The sequence below is a fragment of the Scylla paramamosain genome, chromosome 12 (genome assembly GCF_035594125.1).
Source record: "Scylla paramamosain isolate STU-SP2022 chromosome 12, ASM3559412v1, whole genome shotgun sequence".
NCBI classification, from domain to species: Eukaryota; Metazoa; Arthropoda; class Malacostraca; order Decapoda; family Portunidae; genus Scylla; species Scylla paramamosain.
Window position 1 is genome coordinate 20,370,983 of NC_087162.1, and position 22,260 is coordinate 20,393,242.

Sequence of the window (22,260 nt, forward strand, 5' to 3'; positions counted from 1 at the left end):
TGCAAGTGGCAGCACGTGATTGGAGGGATCTGGTATATAGGTACCATGAAATCCTAATATGATGCTACCCACAAACCCCAGTTATAAACAGCAGAAAATCATTTCAATGTTTACTCTTGACGGGTGCAGAGCTCGCTGGACTTGGAAAATATCAAATTTCTCCACACTTTCAAGTGCTATTACAGCCATACAAGACACATGCCCAGAAAATTTTTTACGTTTATGGCAAGGTCACTGAACCCTTCTCCATAAAATGTGAGTTTTGTGCTTATATGTAACGCAGACATGATATCCAGATTAACTGTTTATTTTTGTTATAAATCACCATACATTTACTCATAAGTCTACTATACTTTTGCTCATAAGTTTGTTTTACTGGTGCTCATGCTTCATCAATGGTAAAGAGGAAATTTTGGGCACTAGTGTTGACGTGAGGTCCCCAGGTGGCTTGGCCACATCTGGCAGATCCAAGTTGCCAGTTGTGTATTTTCCTTGCAGTGTTACTAGGTCAGGCAAGGAAGCTCTCTCTCTCTCTCTCGCTCTCTCTCGCTCTCTCTCTCTCTCTCTCTCTCTCTCTCTCTCTCTCTCTCTCTCTCTCTCTCTCTCTCTCTCTCTCTCTCTCTCTCTCTCTCTCTCTCTCTCTCTCTCTCTCTCTCTCATTATTTATTTATTTCTATTTTTTTATGTAGGAGGGATACTGGCTGAGGACAACAAAAAAAAAATAAGTAAATAAGTAAATTAAAAAAAAAAAAGGCCCTCTGAGATGCTGGTCCCCAAATAGGGTCCAAACTGGTAGTCAAAAATTGAAGGATAAGTGTCTTGAAACCTCCCTCTTGAAGGAGTTCAAGTCACGGGAAGGTGGAAATACAGAAGCAGACAGGGAGTTCCAGAATTTACCAGAGAAAGGATTGATGTTATTGATTAACTCTTGCATTAGAGAGGTGGACATAATAGGGACGAGAGAAAGAAGAAATTCTTGTGAAGTGAGGCAGTGGGAGGAGGAGAGGCATGCAGTTACTAAGATCAGAAGAGGAGTTAGTATGAAAATAGCAGTAGAAGATAGTAAGATATGCAACATTGCAGTGATGAGAAAGAAGCTGAAGACAGTCAGTTAGAGGAGAGGAGTTGATGAGATAAAAAGCTTTTTATTCTACCCTATCTAAAAGAGTGGTATGAGTGGAATCCCCCCCAGACATGTGAAGCATACTCCTCCACACATGGACGGAAAAGGCCTTGTACAGAGTTAACAGCTGGATGGTGTGAGAAAAACTGGTGGAGACGTCTCAGAACACCTAACTTCATAGAAGCTGTTTTAGCTAGAGATGAGAAGTGAAGTTTCAAGTTTAGATTATAAGTAAAGGACAGACCGAGGATGTTCAGTATAGAAGAGAGGGACAATTGAGTATTATTGTCTGGAAGGTTGTGTTGAGTTGATAGATGAAGGAATTGAGTTTTTGAGGCACTGAACAATTCCAAGTTTGCTCTGTCCCATTCAGAAATTTTAGAGAGATCAGAAGTCAGACTGGTTGACCAGGATGGTCAGTGAAGGGAGAGGAAAGCCAAAGCTGGTGGTGAACATTGAAGTCTCCAGAATGGAGATCTCTACAAAAGGGAAGAGACTCAGAATGGGCTCTATTTTTGGAGGTTAGTCAAAGAATTTCGTATAGTCAGAGGGGTTAGGTGAGAGGTATACAGCACAGATAAATTTAGTTTGAGAGTGACTCTGTAGTCATAGCCAGGTGGTGGAAAACTTGGAAGATTCAAGAGCATGGGCACGAGAGCTGGTTAAGTCATTGCACACAAACACAACGTTCAGCTTTGGATTGAAAATGAGGATAGAGAAAGTAGGAGGGAACAGAAAAGGGGCTACTGTCAGTTGCCTCAGACACCTGTGTTTCAGTGAGGAAAAGAAGATGAGGTTTAGTAGAGGAGAGGTTGTGTTCTACAGATTGAAAATTAGATCTAAGACTACGAATGTTGCAGAAATTTATGGAGAAAAAGTTGAGGGGGGGGGGTGGCAAGACACTTATGGTTGATACCGGAACAACATTCCAACCTGGGGACATTTGTGGTCCCCTAACCAGATGGGGACTCCAATGCTGGTGTAAGAGTTGTCATGATAATTTTGAATTTTCAATGAAGGGTGTGTGTGTAATTAGGTGCTTGTAGTTTTGTGTGAAGGAAGAGGGTTGTCTTTAGAGGGCAGGCTGTGACTGCCCCCTTGTGTTGTGAGACACAAAGGGAAATGTTCAGTGAGGCCACAGCTAGGTTTAATGATAAGTTCACAGCACCCCATGATCCAGTGCTTTAAACATCACTGGGAGCAATTATTGTTTTAGCAGGTGCCGTCGTGTCAATGTGTGGTCCATAATGTGAGAGAGAGAGAGAGAGAGAGAGAGAGAGAGAGAGAGAGAGAGAGAGAGAGAGAGAGAGAGAGAGAGAAACACACACACACACACACACACACACACACACACACCGTCTTGACCTCACACGGGCAGGACGTGTGACCTTAGGCGCTCTCGAGCAGCCTCAGTCAGCTTGTTGGCCTTCCCCGCCCCCTAGTGATAGTGACCTCAGTTTTTTTTTTTCTGTTTTCAACTTTTAGCTTTTAGTTTTAGGCTCGACCTGGTGGGATTGTTGTTTTTGTGAACACTTGTAGCGAGTGCTTGTCGATACATAAAGAAAAATGTGTGCTTCAGTGCAAACGTACAAACACAACTACCTCCTGCGTCGTAGGCGAGGATCCGGGTACCCGCCGACCAACGTGATACAGTGCCCATTTTCAGTTTGTTAACTGCCTAAATAATAAACCATTTATTATTATTATTATTATTATTATTACACACACATACACACACAGAGAGAGAGAGAGAGAGAGAGAGAGAGAGAGTAACCTTGCCTGACCAGGTAACACAGCAAGGAAAATACACTTCTGGCAACTCAGACCTGCCAGACGCGGCACAGCCACCCAGGGACCCCACGTCGACACTAGTGCCAAATTTTTAACTGATTTAAGTTCAGCATTAATTCTTAAAACACCTATAAAGGACCAAATGACACAAATGTATAAAAGATATAAAGCAGAGACATAGGAGTACTACTGTTAACTGATGCCACCTTTGCTGCACACAGAAAAACTAACAGCAAACTGTAGACACAATGGAGTACATACTAAGAACATTTAGCACAAGACGCTGCAGCCATGATCACTCTTTGGAAATCAATAATCTTAATCTTCCTCACATTGATTACTGCTCCCAGCTCTGGTCCCCCCACAAACAAAACACAGAAGGAGCACAAAGGACATTAGCCTTCTGTATAAGAATATTTGACAAACTAGACAACAAAGAAGAAAAATAAATTACTGGGCAAGACTTAGAAAATACAAACTGTACTCAATATAAAGAAGAATGAGAGAAAATTATGTATACCTGGAATATCATTGAAAACCAAATTATCCCACCTAAATCTGAACCCATCACATGCACTTGCTCAAAAGAAGCAAGAATGGGAAGAGTGTATGCCCAGTTCCACCACCCTGCAAATTGCCCCACAAGTATCAGAAATTTCCAGCACAGTAGTATTTTGAGGAGAGGCACTTGCCCATTCAAATGCCTCCCAGCATACATTAATGACCTTAAGAAAATGTTAAGAGGAAGGTGGATAAATTCCTGGCCACATCCTAGACCAGCCAGGAGTGCCAGAGCGTGCTGCTTCACCACCAGCATCCTGCATCTCCATCAGAGACCAGCTGGAGCACCTGCATTGGAGACAAGGATGGTGGTTACTGTGGCCTTGCTTCAGAGGACAGCAAGGAAGGACAACTACAATGTTGAACCAGAGGCTTTACAAGTTCAAGTTGCTGATTTAGAATATTTGATTATTATTTTATTTTATTTTATTTATTAATTAATCAATTAATTAATTTATTTATTTATTTATATTTATTTATTCATTTATTTATTTTTTTTATTTACGCATATATGCATTATTATCTTAAATGTATTCAGTTACTCAAATTCACTAACTTTCATCACTCGAAAATTTTATATATATATATATATATATATATATATATATATATATATATATATATATATATATATATATATATATATATATATATATATATATATATTTTTTTTTTTTTTTTTTTTTTTTTTTTTTTTTTTTTTTTTTTTTTTTTTTTTGCATTAAAAGTACATAAATAAATAGATGATTCTGCAGCTGCCATTTCTCCTGCTGCCTCTCCTTGCTTTCTGTATGCACCATCATGTGGGAAAGAGTGATTTAACAGAAGCAAAAGAACCAATACCATTGTTTTTTCATGTAACATGACTAAATCTGCCAATCATATTCAAGCATTTCAAAGAATCAGCCTGGCCAACATCCTTTTATTTTGACCATTTTTAAACTCCCTATGTATGCATTTCATATTTATAATACCATAATTTTTTTTTCAAATTCACCTCTTTTATGGGAGAAGTTTGTGTGTGTTCATATGTGTTTGACAAGTTCTATGTGCTGGTGTGAAATAAACCACACATTAAAATGTTGAATTAATTCAGCTAATCACAGCACTTTGTTTTGTCAGAGAAAAAAGTGGACTGAATTTGAAACAGTCTGAGAAAGATGTCTGCGTGCACTGGTTGTTCTTTTGATTACTTTGTAAATATTGCCCTATTTTACATAAGTATTCAAGATTTCCTTACTTTTTATGTGAGCCATTGTTTGCATACACAGCTGAGGAATGCTCACTTGATATCACCTCATATCTCTTCCATGGATGTTGACACTCACTATGTTATTTGAGTGCAAAGCTATTGCCTTCATGACTAAATACAAATGCTAAACAAAAGTATCTTGATGGTGTAATTAGGGGTGACATGACTCCTTCAGGTTACAAGAGAATTGCACAGTTGCCAAGCACATAAGCACAAGTCAGTTGTCAAATTGGCATCACTGTGGGTGGTGGGGCTAACAGTGGCCCACTCCATCCCTGCGCCTTAATTATCCTACCTGCATTATGGACTTTTCTTTGGCTTGTGCCACATATATATGTTTGGGTTTTCAGTCTCCCACATTACAGTATGACTTGGAGGCAAAGTGACTTTCTGTGTTAGATGTGACATAAACGTATTAAGCATTAACAGCAAGCTGGCTGTGTGTATATATATATATATATATATATATATATATATATATATATATATATATATATATATATATATATATATATATATATATATATATATATATATATATATATATATATATATATATATATATATATATATATATATACACACACACACACACACAGAGTACCCCTTCCAATGTCCAGACATCCAATAACCTGACTTGTGTCTGGTTTTTTAAATCAGACACATCCAGTTAGATATCTGGACATACAAATGTCAACCAGCCTGACTCAAACTTCCTGCCACACACTTCTCTTTGGGTGGTGTCACATGCAATGAAACTGTAACAGTAGCCACCATGGAGTTATGTTTACTTGAGGTCATTTGTGCATTAGAAGCAGAGATTACTTAAAAAGCCCACACATCATAGACATAGGGTTCATCCACTTAATGCTGATTGGGAAACTAGTGAAAGTTTGGCAAAGTCATTTAGAACATTTTTTAATATGACCAAAGGCTCTTTGAATATTATAGAATTTCAAAGCATTATTTTTCTTTGCAGTTTTCATCAGAATATTCTTTGGCAAAAATAACTTTTTTTTTTTGACAGATTCCAAAATACATGAGGGACAAGTGGGTGGAGTGTCCAGGTGATGTTGGCAGACTTCGGATCCACAAGTAAGTACACACGCTGTTTACCATAATTGATTTTCACGAAAGCTTTTATTTTTTTATTTATTTATTTTTTTATAGCATACTACTTGGTACAAAAAAAAAGCTACATTGCATCTTTGCCCACACTTGCTTATACATACTCTCCTAGACCCTCAGTCTTTCTTGATTCAGCATAATAATTACAATATCTTGTCATTAGAGCTTAGAAGTTACATTTCATTTGAGTTCTAATTCAGTTAATGTAGAGGTTTTATTCAGTTAATATACCACAACTTACTGTATTACTGGAAATGGTCTGTGATGCCAACTCTGGATCTTGAACATTGTTGCTATAAACTGTATATAAGTTCAGCATAATAAAAAATAGAGAGAATAGTGGATAAAGTATTCAACATTTTGTCCTAAAATACTCCTCGTAATAAAAACAGTAAATGTAAGTTTGATTAATTCTACTGATGATGTTGAACATCAATATCTAGTAATTTTGGAGAAAATGGAATTGATCAGAAAATAAAACACATGGTTTAAGACAGTGTTATTCACTAATTTTTGCAAGAGAGCCACTTCAGTTAAACACATTGATTGAGAGAACCGCAGCTACTTTGGTTTCAAGTAAAACTAGCCCATCGCAGCTAGCTTCCACAAGCAGCAACAGTTAAGTCGTTACTTTCATATATGTTGCCGCAGTCTCAAATATCTGTTGCCTATTTTCAAACACAAATCTCCAAGAATAACAAAATACGTCCAGTCTCCCCCGAAAGCTTGAACTCAACTGATTCAGCAAGACCACTGACGCCTAGAGCTAGACGTGTCCCTGATCAGTTTCCTGTAGTGGACACGTATGATTCCTGTACAACTAGGGTAGGGATGTTAGAATGTTATCTCTTACTGTGACTTCGTCTTCCATCTCACCTCATGAAAATATGTATCTTACTTGAAAAATTATTTTTCTATATATATTTTTTTTTTCATTAATTAATTTATATATTTTTCGAGAGCCATGAATTGAGTCATCGTGAGCCACCAGCAGCTCGCGAGCTGCACAATGAATACCACTGGTTTAAGAAGTTGTAGACATATAAATGACTGAACTTGCTTCCTTTATCACAGGATACCTGGAAAATTGCCAGCAGTAACTTTCTCGTCAGCAGAGCAGATCCTAAAGGACAACAAAGTGGCCCGGGAACACAAGTTTAAGCTTCACAGCATTAAGGAAATGACTCTTGGTGTTTTCTCCTGCACAGTTCGTAAGTTAGTTTGTGTGTGTGGAGAATCAGATATTTACATTTTCACTATCAGATAAATTGAGTAGTTTTAGGGTCTTGTATGTACATTCATTTGTTAAATCAGGTAAATGTCTAATTTATAAAAAGGAATATAGGTGGAAATCCATACTAGTGTACCATTTTAATAGCAAAGTAGTAAATAGTAAGATAAGTTTTAAATGAACATATATATATATATATATATATATATATATATATATATATATATATATATATATATATATATATATATATATATATATATATATATATATATATATATAGTAAGTGGTAAGTGTAGGTAATTTTTAAGAGCCATATTATCATACAATAGCTAAAATTATATTTAAAGTGTAAATATACCGAGTTAAGCAGTATGTACTACCACTTTCATTTCCTTTATTGGTAAACTCTTGAACTCTGTGGCTGCTTCTGCTACATATGATGAGTTCTTTCAAGAGGGAAATTTCAAGATATTTCTCTTAATCTTATCTATACTCTGGGGCTGGCACCTCACTGCACTTTGGCCAGAGCCTTTGTTACATAGAAATGAATTGTATTCAGTATAATATTTTAACATTATTGTGTGGATAATAATGAGGCCTTGGGCACATATGTAGATTTTTAAATTTTTAATAGCAAGCATTCTGGATAGTTACTAATATTTATTTGTTTATGCTTAGAAAGGTTTTGGACACCAGAACTGATAATTTTTGTTCCTTTCAGCAAGTGGTAATTCTGATCCTGTTGTGCCTGAGCAGGAGAAGCTGTACATGGAAGGACAGGTCATTCAAAAGTTTGAGTGCCAGCCAGTTGGTATGTCATCCTAAGATTTTTTGTATGTTTACCTTACCTTTTACCTAATCAGAGGGTTGTTGAATTAGCTTTGGTATGGCCTGTTATGTAGTCGGAAAAGAGTATTGTGCACATTATTCCTGCTGAGGCCATCATGTTGGTAGAGTTTATTTGAAATTATGGCTGATATTTATAAAAGTGGTACTCCATTTCTGATGAAATATTGCAATTTGATAATGAGGAAGCAGCCTATCTATTTCAATGATTATTAGATAATTCCTTGTCAGATAGTTTCCTTGAAATTATTTATCTTATCACTTCATGCCAGTCGTGTATTGATTTAGATAGTATTGTGCAGTTAATTGCTTCAGGATAAGGAGGAAAGTGGAAGTGTGTGTGTAAAAGGAGGAAAATAAGTTAATGAGACTGAGGATGCATTTACACCAAGCGAGTTGCGTCATATTGAGTCACATTGTCAAGATAATTCATGACGCATCATGAATTGCCACTCAAGTTTAACATTAATTTGTATGGGTCTTTGAAAAAGCAGTTTACACTGAATACATCGAGTCATGTCACATTGAGTCTGCCATTGTCTTTAAGTATGCTGGTGGATATTCTAATTAGCTTAGTTCGAGATCCATACAAATCAATGTTAAACTGAAGTGTTGATTCATGATGCCTCATGAATTATCTTAACAATGTGACTCAACTTGATGCGACTCGCTTGGTGTAAATACACCTTGAGGGTAATGTTTTGAGATAATCAATTAGTGTTTCTCACTTTTTTTTTTTTTTTTTTTTTTTTTTTTTTTTTTTTCTCTCCTCTCAAGTAAGTGATGTCAGCCATGTATATTTCATGATATTGTTAAGCCCCAGTCGAGGTCTGGTTTGGGTGGAAGAGGGCCACTGGCCAAGGGCAACAGAAAGTTAATAAAAAGAAAGGCCCACTTAATGCCAGTTCCCATAGAGAGATGTCATATAGAATAATAAAAAAAAAAGAGACAGGATGTGTTGTGAAACCTCCCTCTTGAAAGAGCTCAAGTCTTAGAAAGGAGGAAATATAGAAGCAGGCAGAGTTCCAAAGTTTACTAGAGAAAGGAATGAATGATTAAGAATACTGGTTAACTCTTGCATTAGAGAGGTGGACAGAATAGGGTTGAGAGAAAAAAGAAAGTCTAGTGCAGCATAGCCACAGAAGAAGGGGAAGCATGCAGTTAGCAAGATCACGAGAGCAATTCGCATGAAAATAGTGGTAGAAGACAGCAAGAGATGCACACATTGCAGCAGTGAAAAAGAGGCTGAAGACAGTCAGTTAGAGGAGAGGAATTGATGAGACGAAAAGCTCTTGATTCCAACCTGTCTAAAATAGCAGTATGAGTGGAACCCCCCAACCTTGTGAAGCATACTCCATATATGGATGGATAAGACCCCTGTACAGAGTTAGCTGCTTGGGGGGAGGGGGGGACTGGCAGAGATGACTCAGAACACCAAACATCATAGAAGCTGTTTTAGCTAGAGATGAGATGTGAAATTTTCAGTTTAGGTTATAAGTAAAGGACAGACTGAGGATGTTCAGTGTAGAAGAGGGGGACAGTTGAGTGTAACTAAAGGGGGATAGTTATGTGGAAGGTTGTGTCAAGTTGATTGATGGAGGAATTGAGTTTTTGAGGCATTGAACAATACTAAGTTTGCTCTGCCCCACTCAGTAATTTTAGAGAGATCAGAAGTCAGGCTTTCTGTGGCTTCCCTGGGCTAACTGTTTACTTCGTTTAGAAATATTTAATCCTACAAGATTCTTTTAAGGACTTTTCTTTGTGGCTGTTTTCTCAATATCAATTGTATTGGTCTATAAGGGATGTGGCTGTAATGACATAACACTTCTTCCCTGCAGCAACTTGTAACTATTAGCTAAATCTCTAAAAACTAATGTTTCAGTGGACAGCTATTACTACAACCAGAAGAAAGCAGCAGCCCTAATAGCCTCCCAGCCTCACCGGAAGGCAGAATTTATTTCTAGGCCAGTCCAGTCATACAAACCAAAAAATAGACACAAAGTTCATGTAAGTTTTGTAACAGTACAGATCAGTGTTTTTTGTGTGTTTGTGTGCTATATTATTAAGAAAGATTTGTGTTTAGGAACATGATATGATGGAAACATAAACACTTAACAGAATAATGATAATTAAGCTTCTTTTATGTTGTACAGTGGAACCTTGGTTTTCGAATTTAATTCGTTCTTGAATGCTGTTCGAAATACAAAATGTTCTGAAACCAAAACTATTTTCCCCATAGGAATCAATGTAGAATAGATTAATCCGTACCTAGACACCTGTCTACCATGTCTTGGTGGGTAATGACTGACGGTCCCACTACTAAGATGGCCGCTCCACATCTCCAGCTTAGAAATTATTTATCCAGAAAGAATGTATTGAATGAACTTAGTGACACAGAACTCATCAGAAGATATTGTTTAAAGTGTGTAGGTATTCTCTTTGTTACCAATTAAGTGAGGGAAGCCTTTGAGAGTGACACAGAGGAGCAACCCACTCACTGCCAAAATGAAGATGACTATAACACTTAAACATCTTACTGCTGAGAAAAGCTACTGGGAAAATGCAGTTGTGCTGTAGTGATGGCATTGTGGGTCATAGAGAGGGCCACAGGAGGCTCGAGATTACTCCTGAATCCTGAACCTTGTTTGAAGAACCTTGGTTTTTCAATGGGATCACATTTAACTTATTTTGAAGATTGAATTACTGTCTTACTCACTGTGTCTCTCTTCCAAATATATAAAAACAAAGGAAATATTTATAGAAACTATCAATTATGGCAGCTTTTGCTATGACGTGTAGTATTTGAAATCAAGTAACTTTGCTCAAAAACCATATTACGGTAAGGCAACTGAAACAATTATAGGTTAAAAATTTTGTTCATAAAGGGAAGCATTCAGTAACCAAGGTTTGACTGTATTGTGAAACAAGACTAAACTCTTGTATAAGTTTTAACATCTTTGCATAAAACTAATAATAGCTAAATTTTTATTTTTGTTTATTATTTATTTCATGTGAATGATTGTGTGTGAATATATAGCACTTTGTTTGGACCACACCATGTGGGATTGATGGCCTGTTATATAGAGTAGATATGAATTATTTATTTTATTTATTTTGGTATAATCAAGACATGCTTTTGACAGATTGAGATGGATGAGAGGAGAAAGGCGGAGGGCAAGAAGGCTCGTGATGACAAGGATAAGGTGATGGAAATGCTTTTCGCTGCCTTTGAGAAGCATCAATACTACAACATTAAGGACTTGCAGAAGCTGACTAGACAACCAATCGTATGTAGATTAATTGTTATGTTTGTAACAGTAGTGCAGAGATTTGCAAAGTTTTCTTTTAAAATTAATTTCAGCATTTCATAAAGTCTAATTAATTTCAGCATTTCATAAAATCTGAGGTACACAATGAAATGAGCTAAATTGATCACTTTCTTATATTCTTCTTTTGGTTTGGTACTATAAATGTCATCCTGTCACCTTGGTCACTCACCGAGAATAATATCACACTTCGTCCCTTGCAGTTTTCCTTCTTTCTGAGGCAGTATGAAAAATACAATAAATAAAAAATAATAATTACAAAATCCAAAATCCTAAGAGAATGGCACAAATAGAGCTGAAAACAGATAAGGTTCATGGTTACTCCATAGCATTTGATTTTGTAAACAAAGGCTTATGACAGAGTTGTTCTTATTTTTCTTTATTACTTGTGTACCCTCTGGTGGAGGGGAACACCCTGTCTGTAAAATTCATGGCTGGTTTGGAAGAATTATTCCATTGTAATCCATAATGGCAGAACAATTAACTGGGAACCATTGTATTTTTATTCCAGTGATGAGACAGGACTTGGTTCTCTCTTTAAAAAAAAAATCAGAGCTTGCTATGTAGATGGGATTGACAGTTATTTAAAATTTAAAAATCCAGCTTGAAAATGTCTTAAGAACAAATACTGTGTGATATCTTAGTCATTAATCATTAATGCCATCATAGTGCTAAATTACAGTAGATTGCTGTCTTCATACCTGGCTTAAGAGAAGATAACTAGCACAAGGCATCTACATAGCGCTTTTCCTCTGTGGAAAAAAATATTGAGTGGTTCTCAGTGTCTTCACTTTAACCTCTAATGATTGTCTCTTACAAACATAGAGTGGATATTATGACAGTATTCTTCCAACAAGACTGCAGTGTGTGCAACCATGTGGTGTTTCCCTAACTACAGAAACTGTCACTAGCATTATGTTCACAACCTTATTGAGGCATCAATATCAAATCCATACCATATTTGTACTGACCTTTTATGATTTTGGAGACTATTTGGGCCAAAGGGAAGTCAGGAAATGAAGAGGAAACTTTTAACTCATTAAAGTAGGGAAGAGGTCTTGTAGTACCATATTCAGCTTCATATTTGCAAATGTTTCAGCACTGTCACTCAACCAGTATTTTTAACTGATGTTGGTAGGGTCTTCTAAAAACATTGTAGGATTCTAGTGGTAGTTCAACAAATGATTATATAGGAAGACATGAGAGTCCAAATGAGCATCTCGTTTTGGTGTCTGCAATAAGGACACACGAGGACCCAAAGTATTTTAAGAATTAGTGTTGTGAACTTAGGCACAGTAAGTTTTACCAACAAACATAACATCACTGCCTTTAGTCTCTTTAATTTTCTTATTCCTGTTTAATAACATGTGTGGCAAGTTTATTGTGTACTGACTTTAGGGAGAGGTGTGTATTATGCTGTAGGTCCTCATAGTTTATTTCAAAATAAAAAATAAAAGCACTTTATTACTGCAGGAAAGTAATTTGCTATATATATATATATATATATATATATATATATATATATATATATATATATATATATATATATATATATATATATATATATATATATAATTTTTTTTATTTTTTTTATTTATTCTTTTATTATTATTCAAGTAGCACAAACATGTCATTAACCGGTGTGGCAAAGTAACACAATAGAATATTGTCATTCACACTAGTTTCGAATTGGACCTGCATGCTCTTAACTTGATGCAGCCTACAATAAATATTGATGATAGTAAGGCACACTTTGCATACAGCACCTACACAAGTCAAGTCTTAGGACATGGATCATTGCAAACAGCTTTCTCTGGTATATCCCAAATACACATTCATTCCTGAGTTACACTTCCTGTAGATGTCAGATTGGTGGTTAACTGGTATGGTAAAGGACCCACAGCTCCTAATCACAGACTTATGGTAATTAGTCTTAATAGCACACTCCTAGGACAGTAAGAAATGGTGTTGCTAATAGATAATAGCTTTTCCTCACTGACTCTTGAGACCTGACAGCATGTCTTGTGCTTCACTGATATGTTTTTGTACTATATACTTTTGCTCATTTCACATGCAAGATAAAACAGTTTTAATGGATTAATATATTTATTATTTAATTGATTATGAGATTTACAAGTGATTGCAAAACCTAGAGATGTTTGCATAAAACTCAGCAGTATAACATGTTTTACTTATCATTGCTATATTCATTGGTATGGAAAGGATTTCTGAATCAAATTCATCCATTCTTTAAGAGGGAAAAACAAAATCTTAACACAGTAATGTAGATAAATCTTAGATAAAATATCTAATAAGCTGAACAGTTTTTTTTTATAAAATCACATTATGGGCACCATCAGATTGCAGTTTAAACTCAAGTATAATGTGAAATTTTACACAGATTTGCTCATTGGACATTTGATTTACAATTTGATCAGTGTTCTGAAAGGATTTTTTCTAAAGGCTGAAGCAATTTGATTCAGAATGTCTTTACATGCTGTTGAACATAGCAATCATAACAACGTTTCATGAATATTCTAGTGTAAATTTCCAATTATATTTGTTATAATTTCTTCATTGAATTTTTTTTATTTTGATCAAGTTTTTGCGAACACTTCTGGGTTCTGTAATCAATATGATGATTCAATGCACAAAAGAACTGACAGTTAAATTCATGCACAAAATATACAAAATGAGCCAAGAGATATAATACAAAAACAAATCACAGAAAATGAGGCCAGGCCTGAAGAGTCAGTGAGGGAAAGTCACAGCCAATCAGTAATGTGTCTTCTTACTGGGCTAGGAGGCTAGGATCTACAGATGGCATGTCTCAATATGATTACAGTGAGCCTTGAGCCTCCCCACCATAGGAGATTTGTGAACCACACCTGAACAGCTCACCACTGCATCTTACATGTAAACTCTCACACAAACTCTACCAATACTATCTGTATTGGTAATGTCCTCCAGCTTTCAGAATGTAAAGTTGTTTCTATAATTTATTCACTTTAGCAACAATCGGCACATCTCATTGTGATTATGGCAAGTTGTATGGCCCACTAGCATGCCCATTATTTTGACATTATCCACCATAGAAAAGCCACATGGGGAAAACTCACTACTATGTGACAACACTTGACTTCTCCCTTGTTGCTTTGATTGACAAAAATGGTCAGTTATATTTGCCTTGAGAAATGTGCTTTCTTACCAAATACCTCTGATCTTACCTCTATGCAGTTTTGAGTTATGTATACATATTTGCATGTGCAGATTTCACATGATGTCTGAGACATGCACAGGTGAGACTGATATAGTGAGTGATTGCTACAAATTAAGGCCCTATACTCAGGAAATTTTCCTATGTAAGCAGTGGCGTAAAATCAAATTATACAATACACTACCTGGTCTCCAAGGCCTTTCTCCTAGAGAAACAGGGGATTGTTCCTTTAGCTGTTTTGCTTTAATGTTGGGATTTTTGCCAACTAGCACGTTGTCAGCCAAAAGTCCTATAAATTATTCTGAGACACCATCCTCCACCATGTTTGTGGTAGACAGCATATTTAATCAGGTTTGCTGACATATTTCCCTAGTACCAGGCCCTAATTTGTAGCAATCACTCACTTGTGCATGCCTCAGACATGGTGAGACATCTGCCCATGTAAATATGTATGCATGCATACTGCATGTACAGTCATTGCCAAACAATTTTAGAACTCCCACTGATGTGAGTGTCACGTTGCACAACCTGGCAACTTGCTTCTTCTCAGTCTGAAAAAAGAAATTGGCCCGGAAAAAAATAGCTACATGGCAACTTAAGTTAGGCTTTCATGTTTTTTTCAAAGCATAGAATAATGGATTCAGTGTTTGATATATTGATTTAAGGAAGAGTTATCTTTCGTGACCACTCATTGCTTCAAATTATAAATGCATTTGTTTTAAACATTTTGTTCTACTGAGTTGCTGTGAGATGCCTGGAAAATATACAAGCCATGATGACATAGTTTGAGTGATAGTTACATAAGAATGGTGAAACAAACAGAAAAATAAACTGTATAACTGATGCCATTGAAAACACTACGTGTGTAGGTAAAGTAATGGCGTGATGAGGGACACGAGGATGTCCCTCACCACAAACATGGTGGTGGACCAACCCAAAACTTTTGACAACATCTTACATGTTATTGAAAAACAATTAAAGCTAAATCTTCAGCTTACAGCAAAGCTACTAAAAGAATAAACTTTTTAGGTTGGTTCACCACCATGGTTGTGGTGAGAGACAATCTTCACATTCCTCATCATGCCATTTCTTTATCCACTCAATCTTTTCATTGGCATCAGTTATACTGGGTATTTTTCTATTTCTTTCACTATTCTTATACAACTCTATCACTTGAACTACCTATGTCATCCTGGCTCTTTACTCTGAGGCCTTTATCCTGACCACACTGGCATGAGGGTCAGCTGCATGAGCACAGCAGGACTGGTTCACTCTTGCAACATTATCATAATCTATATCAATAAAATCATCATGAGTAACCAGAGCAACAGCCATACAACACACCTAGACAAAAGAAACAACACACAGACTACTACTAATTCCTATACAACCATTACTTTCCTCATTACCAATGCAGCTATTTCTTCCATGGCTACCAAATAATGCTACTATTGCTTGACTGTAATAGATACAAAACTATTGACACATCATCTTGAGTTTGGAGATGAGATGAGAAGCAGACAAAAACATCCCTTTTCTCTGAAAAAAATAAATAAATAAAAAAATACACAATAAAGTTTATTTTTTGATTGTTGGAAATAGGATATGGATAAAAAGTAGGATACAGCATTAGTATTTTGCATTTTTACTTATTTTGATTGATGCTGCTGCTCAGCCCATCACTGCCATTACTTCTGTATCAATCGTAATGCCTCATGTTTTGAAATAAAATTTATCTCAGTGATTAGTCACCCCATGTGGGACTGCTGGCCTGGTATATAGATGGATGGTAGCCATAAAAGAGAACATCTAGGGATTGAACCCCTGATGAGACACTCAACATTGGTACTATATCAGGCGCGCGGTGCAACAACGACGTAACCGAGAAATGGAAGTTTCGAGAAAAACGCGCTCAAAGTTAAACACTGATTGCGCACAATAGGATACCCTTAAATAAGTAAGTATTATACATCATTTGAAAGGTCTTGGGTAGTTCTGTTTGGGGATGTAGGTTTCGAAGTGATAGGTGACGATTTTGGGTGGATGACTTACGCGTTAATTAACGCGTATACCGTAGGTAATAATTTTTTTCCCCGATATTGTTTTCATTTGTTAATAATGTGTTAGAGCCTATTACACATAGTATTAGGTGAAAGTTTCATGAAGATTGGTACATAAATAAATTTTTTATGAATTTTTTTCCGAGCGTAAAAAATAAAACTTACTCATTACCGGCACGTTATTTCTCCGCACTACGCTCGACTTTGAGCCTTAGTACAGGTGCTTAGATGGTCGAATATGACTTGGCCGACATCACCACGAGACTTTTACACCCTTCTACCACACGGAGCAGGCAAAAACACGAAATCTCAAATTTCACGGTTACGTCGTTGTTGCACCGCGCGCCTGATATGTAGCAAGCACAGCAGTGATGATGCCATTGAAGAGTGGTCAAGACATAAATGCCAGCAAGTGATAAGCAGCAGGAATTTCATGTGCCCTTGACAGACATTGGTCTTTTCTAGCCATCAGGTAGCTACTAGCTATGATTAGCCATATTTTTCATCTGACTGGACTGTTGTGGCAACCTTATAATGGACTAACAGAGGAACATTAATTTTCCTCTTGACAGGACTGCCACTAAATATTGAACCAGTAAGACAGTCCAGAAAAAGTGCAAACTCTTCAATTGCTAATCATTATGCATCTGACTTCTCAGATCTTTTGCTAAGGTGAATTTGTGGTATTAATGTTCAGCACAAGCCTGCCATTGGTTATATTTCTGTGCCTAGACCTTCATATTCAAGAAGAATTTAGCTAATCCAAATTGTTCTATGCATCACCAATCTGAGAGAGTACCTCGGATATATATGAAAGCTTTACTGCTTATCATTTACCACAATTTTTATATTATGGCAACTTCACTGTCACCAAGTTGTTCTTCCATTAACAGTAGAACCATGACTAAGTTAGCTGCACATTTCCTAGGGAATGTCTTTTTGTTTCAGCAGCAAGATCTTTTGTGGTGTAAGATATTAACATACAGATTTCAACCCATAGATCTGTAGTCAGATTTTTTTTTTAGAGGACCATTGGCCAAGGGCAAATGAGATTATGAAAAAAATAAATAAATAAAATAAATAAATAAATAAATAAATAAATAAATAAAAAAAAGAAAATATATATATATATATATATATATATATATATATATATATATATATATATATATATATATATATATATATATATATTGCCAGTTCCCATACAGATGTCAGATAGAATGGTAAAAACACAGGTTCTAGTTTTTTATTAGTGATTCAAATTTGTGCTTGATTATAAACTAAGAATTCTCTGCTTGCAGACATACCTGAAGGAGATCCTGAAGGAAGTATGCGACTACAACGTCAAAAATCCTCACAGAAACATGTGGGAGCTGAAGCCTGAGTACCGCCACTACAAGGTTGAAGAAACTATTGCTGACGACCCTGGGAGTGATTAGCACTGCACACTCACTCTAGGGAGATAACAATAATTAATTTATCATTCATTATTTTTTTAACTAAGCATAGAAACATGAATATATTAGGAGTATTTCAGGGTAGGAATTTTATGCTAACTGCAAATTTATTATTAGGTAATCATTAATTCATATTTATGTACTGACAACTATACAGTATACTACATTAAACTTCTGTATTTATCTTAAGCTCTACAGCCAGAAAGTGCATATACTAAATTCTGTTATTCTATATTGACCTCAGTTTGATTGATAGTGTCTTTTTAATAAATGAATAGTTGAAATAATTTAAAAGTATCTTATTCCTGACCATTTTTCTATGATTTTTGTGAAACTTTTGTCAGTTCAGTTCATTAGACATTAAAATTTGAAATCAATAAGTATATAAACATTTGAATGGAATTTCATTTAATGCCTTTACTTTATATTTACCTTCTCTTCAGTTAATAAAACTTGTGTGGAGCATGTACTGAATTGTCTTGTTGCACCACTCATTGGTGTATGCATCCAAAGTACAACAAAACCAAGATCATTGACACTGTCTCCTACATTTCATCTTTCCCTAACAACACAGGAAACACCATCTCCTCAGCAAAGGTGAACCAAAGAAAGGTAGCTACAATGTAAGTAGCTGCCACTACACAAAGATATAAAAACTGTTTAGTTTGTAAGAAATAAACTTCAGTAGTCAAGTTGTTCGTACATAGTTTGTAAGAAATAAACTTCAGTAGTCAAGTTGTTCGTACAAACTGAATAAAACTTATAAGTCCAATTCATGCATTATTCTGAGTGCCAAATTTATGGTTATAGTCACAGATGCACTTCATTTATTTTTCATTTATCTTTTTTTTTCCTTCAGTCTAAGAGGAACAACTCAAAGAACTAAATTTATTCTCTCTTATAATACTTTTCAGAATTCTCAATGGATTCACAAATAGAATTACAATAATTTTTCAACAGTTGCTGTGTCAAATTTTACAAGCTTCAAGATAGCAAGTAAGCAACTTAAAATAAATGAATGCAAACACTTTTCTGCAGTGGCACCAAAAAATACCATATATATATATATATATATATATATATATATATATATATATATATATATATATATATATATATATATATATATATATATATATATATATAAAACAGTCTGCCATCAATTGTCATTAATTCAGGTACTGTTGAAACTTAAAATTTGCCCAAATATCTTGAATCTTATCCCCAGCTGTCACTGTTCATCTCTGAGTGATCCAAACGTCTCTGAAATTCAAGGGCATCTGATCTATTTATTTATTTAAAACTTAGTTATTTTTTTTGCTAGTTGTTTATGATTATACCTTACTCTCCATACATAACACAGGGAGGCCTGAGTTAATGATCACTACTTCTACTCTCAACCTGTAAATAACTGGAAGATAGGGAGGGAGCTGTGTGAGTTAGTAATCATCATAGGGATTTAAGGTATCATGGGTCACTGCTGCTGTGGGTAACCATATAGCGTGTGGCATTTTTTAATGAGTGCAATCTTAGTGGTTGTATGGAAGCTGGGGATTGAATGACTGCTATCTCCCTTGAAAGCACCAGGCAAGGCTTCTGCAGCATCTCTTGACCTCCACAGTGTCCACGCATACACTGCACTATACTTTCTATACACACACAGATAGCCTTGAGTTAATGGTTACTACTACCTTCAATCTGTAATGGGCTGTGTTTGCTGGGGCCCTGATCAACTTCTGGAATATAGTACCAGGGATAAATGTTGCAAACTGTGTATAGCATCGTTAAAGGGAAAGTACACAAACTCAGTGGAGTGACCAGAGCTGGATCCTGACTAACTGCTGCCTTTCTAGAAAACCAAACAAGGCTGCTGCACCACCCCTTGACAACTACACTGCCTCCACTTACAATATACACACACCACATTACACAATAATCATCATGCATGTAAACCCTCCCTTACAAACAGAAACAGACATAGACCTAAAGTCTTTCTTACTTTCCTCTCAAATTCCACATGGTCTTTCTATACAGCATGGTACCATTTCCTTCTGGTCAGCTTCAGGTGCAGGAATTGGTGGGTGGGGAGGAGCCTTTCTCTGTACTATCCTATCTCTTACTAATAGTTAGTATAAATTAGTTAGCCAAACAGCCTAAAAAGGACTTCAAGGTCTGCTGCTGTTTGGATTTCCTTTGTATTGTGTCCCTAACCTAACATGGTGACAAACTGATCATAAACATGCAACCAGACAAAAACACTTGACAAACTTACAAATAAAAAATAAAAGCATTCTTTTTTTTTTAGGAACAGGCTAAACATAGGCAAACTTCCAGCAAGAATGAAGATAGATGATGATAGACAGAGTTGGAAGAATTTGACTAAGCTAGGCGTGAGCATGGAGGCACAGGTTTGGAGAACAGAAGGAGAGACCCCATCAGGTCAATAAGCTCTCCAAGGGTAAAGGACAGCAACGGCATGGAAAAAAAACATCACCATGAAGGGTCTTAATGGGTATCATGTAGTTGAAGGGTGTAGGAGAGGAAGAAACAAGCCCCTGAATCATTCAAGGTACATTTTTTAGCAAAGAGTTCAGTTTTAGAGACAGATGAGATGACAGTGCTGCCATCAGGTTGAAATAAAGGAGGGAAAGATGAAGTAAGGTTATTAGAGATATTTTTTGGCTAGGTGCCAGAAGTCATAAGGGGAGGTAGATCTTTAGAAATATTTTGATATTTTCTATTGGTAAAGTTTTTGGCTAGTTGGGAGGACAGACTTGGCATGATTCCAGGCAGAAAAAATAAATATATAAAAAATAATTAAACAATTGTTTGTACATTTGGAAGAATATAATAAATTTAATATTTCATGCAGCTTGTCTATATGCAGCAAAACCTTTCAGGCAAGCTGCATTAGATATCATATCTATCAAATTCTTCCAATTCCAAAATATGAAGTGCATGCGATTCAGGTGATGAAAGGCTCAAATACCTTTTGTAGGTCACCTCTCTATCATGTACAGCATGAAAGCAGGCTGTGTTAAACCATGGTTTGGAAGGTTTAGGGTGAGAAAAAGGGTGAGGAAAGTATGCCTCCAAGCCAGACACCTGAGACATATTTGGAATTGTCCACATGATGGCAAAGAATAAGCTGAGGTGTTGTTTGCTAGGTGTTGTCCCACATGGGAGCTGGTGTGCATCTGAGTTGGGACGCACAGTGTAATTGCTTATAAGCACTGGGACAAGGGGTTCTGATCCTATCCGACCCCAGATCCTTGTTATTTAATCCACTTCTCTGAAGTGGATTCTTAATTTCAAATTGACAGTTGTTACACACCACCAATATTAATATTCAGCTGGAAATAAATTAATTCCAACAATACCATCTCAAAATCTGTATCCCTGGTTAGGTTAGTGTGAGAGCAACTTAGTACTTTTAATTAATAATAAAGTCTGGTTAAACATAAATTTTCCTTATGTACTCTTATGGTGTTATGAATGATGACCACATTTCAAATCCCATCACAAGTAACTAGTTTTGCTTTCCTGGATGCCATGCAAGCAACACTAATGTGATCACCAATCTTAATATATCAAAATACAAGGGGAAGAATACTTTAGACGACAGACTCCATTAGTGGTTGAAAGTACCTAAATACCTGTTAGGCTGGGTTAACTTGTGTACTGTTAGGTTGGCTGTACAACACTTAGGTTAATCTTACCAATAATGATTCCTCATGGATCAGCTAAATTATGCATATATGGTGATGGATACTCACTGTACAACATGTGTGTGGTGGTTTTTGTTTTGGGGTCGTGCATGGTTATGTTACAGTGATGTGATTCATGTTGCGCAGCATCACAAATTCTAAGCCGATGTCAATGAGGCTTGCTTGGGGAGATATAGTGTAATGTGTGTGTTAGTATGCTGGTATTTTTATTTTTTTTTTTATGTAGGAAGGACACTGGCCAAGGGCAACAAAAATCTAATAAAAAAAATGCCCACTGAAATGCCAGTCCCATAAAAGGGTCAAAGCAGTGGTCAAAAATTGGTGGATAAGTGTCTTGAAATCTCCCTCTTGAAGGAATTCAAGTCATAGGAAGGTGGAAATACAGAAGCAGGCAGGGAGTTCCAGAGTTTACCAGAGAAAGGGATGAATGATTGAGAATACTGGTTAACTCTTGCGTTAGAGAGGTGAACAGAATAGGGGTGAGAGAAAGAAGAAAGTCTTGTGCAGCGAGGCCGCGGAAAGAGGGGAGGCACG

General features: G+C 36.2%; 1 protein-coding gene across 1 annotated transcript in view; it reads left to right on the top strand.

Annotated features, from left to right (window-relative positions):
• LOC135105833 (general transcription factor IIF subunit 2-like) overlaps positions 1 to 18,392 on the top strand; it is a 23,095-nt gene extending 4,703 nt beyond the window's left edge. Inside the window, exons 3-8 of the mRNA XM_064014441.1 lie at positions 5,755 to 5,822; positions 6,930 to 7,066; positions 7,811 to 7,900; positions 9,818 to 9,942; positions 11,079 to 11,222; positions 17,843 to 18,392. Coding sequence (XP_063870511.1) covers positions 5,755 to 5,822; positions 6,930 to 7,066; positions 7,811 to 7,900; positions 9,818 to 9,942; positions 11,079 to 11,222; positions 17,843 to 17,980 — 702 coding nt within the window. The 3' untranslated portion in view covers positions 17,981 to 18,392. The remainder of the gene's footprint in view (positions 1 to 5,754; positions 5,823 to 6,929; positions 7,067 to 7,810; positions 7,901 to 9,817; positions 9,943 to 11,078; positions 11,223 to 17,842) is intronic.
• Positions 18,393 to 22,260: the final 3,868 nt, after the last annotated feature.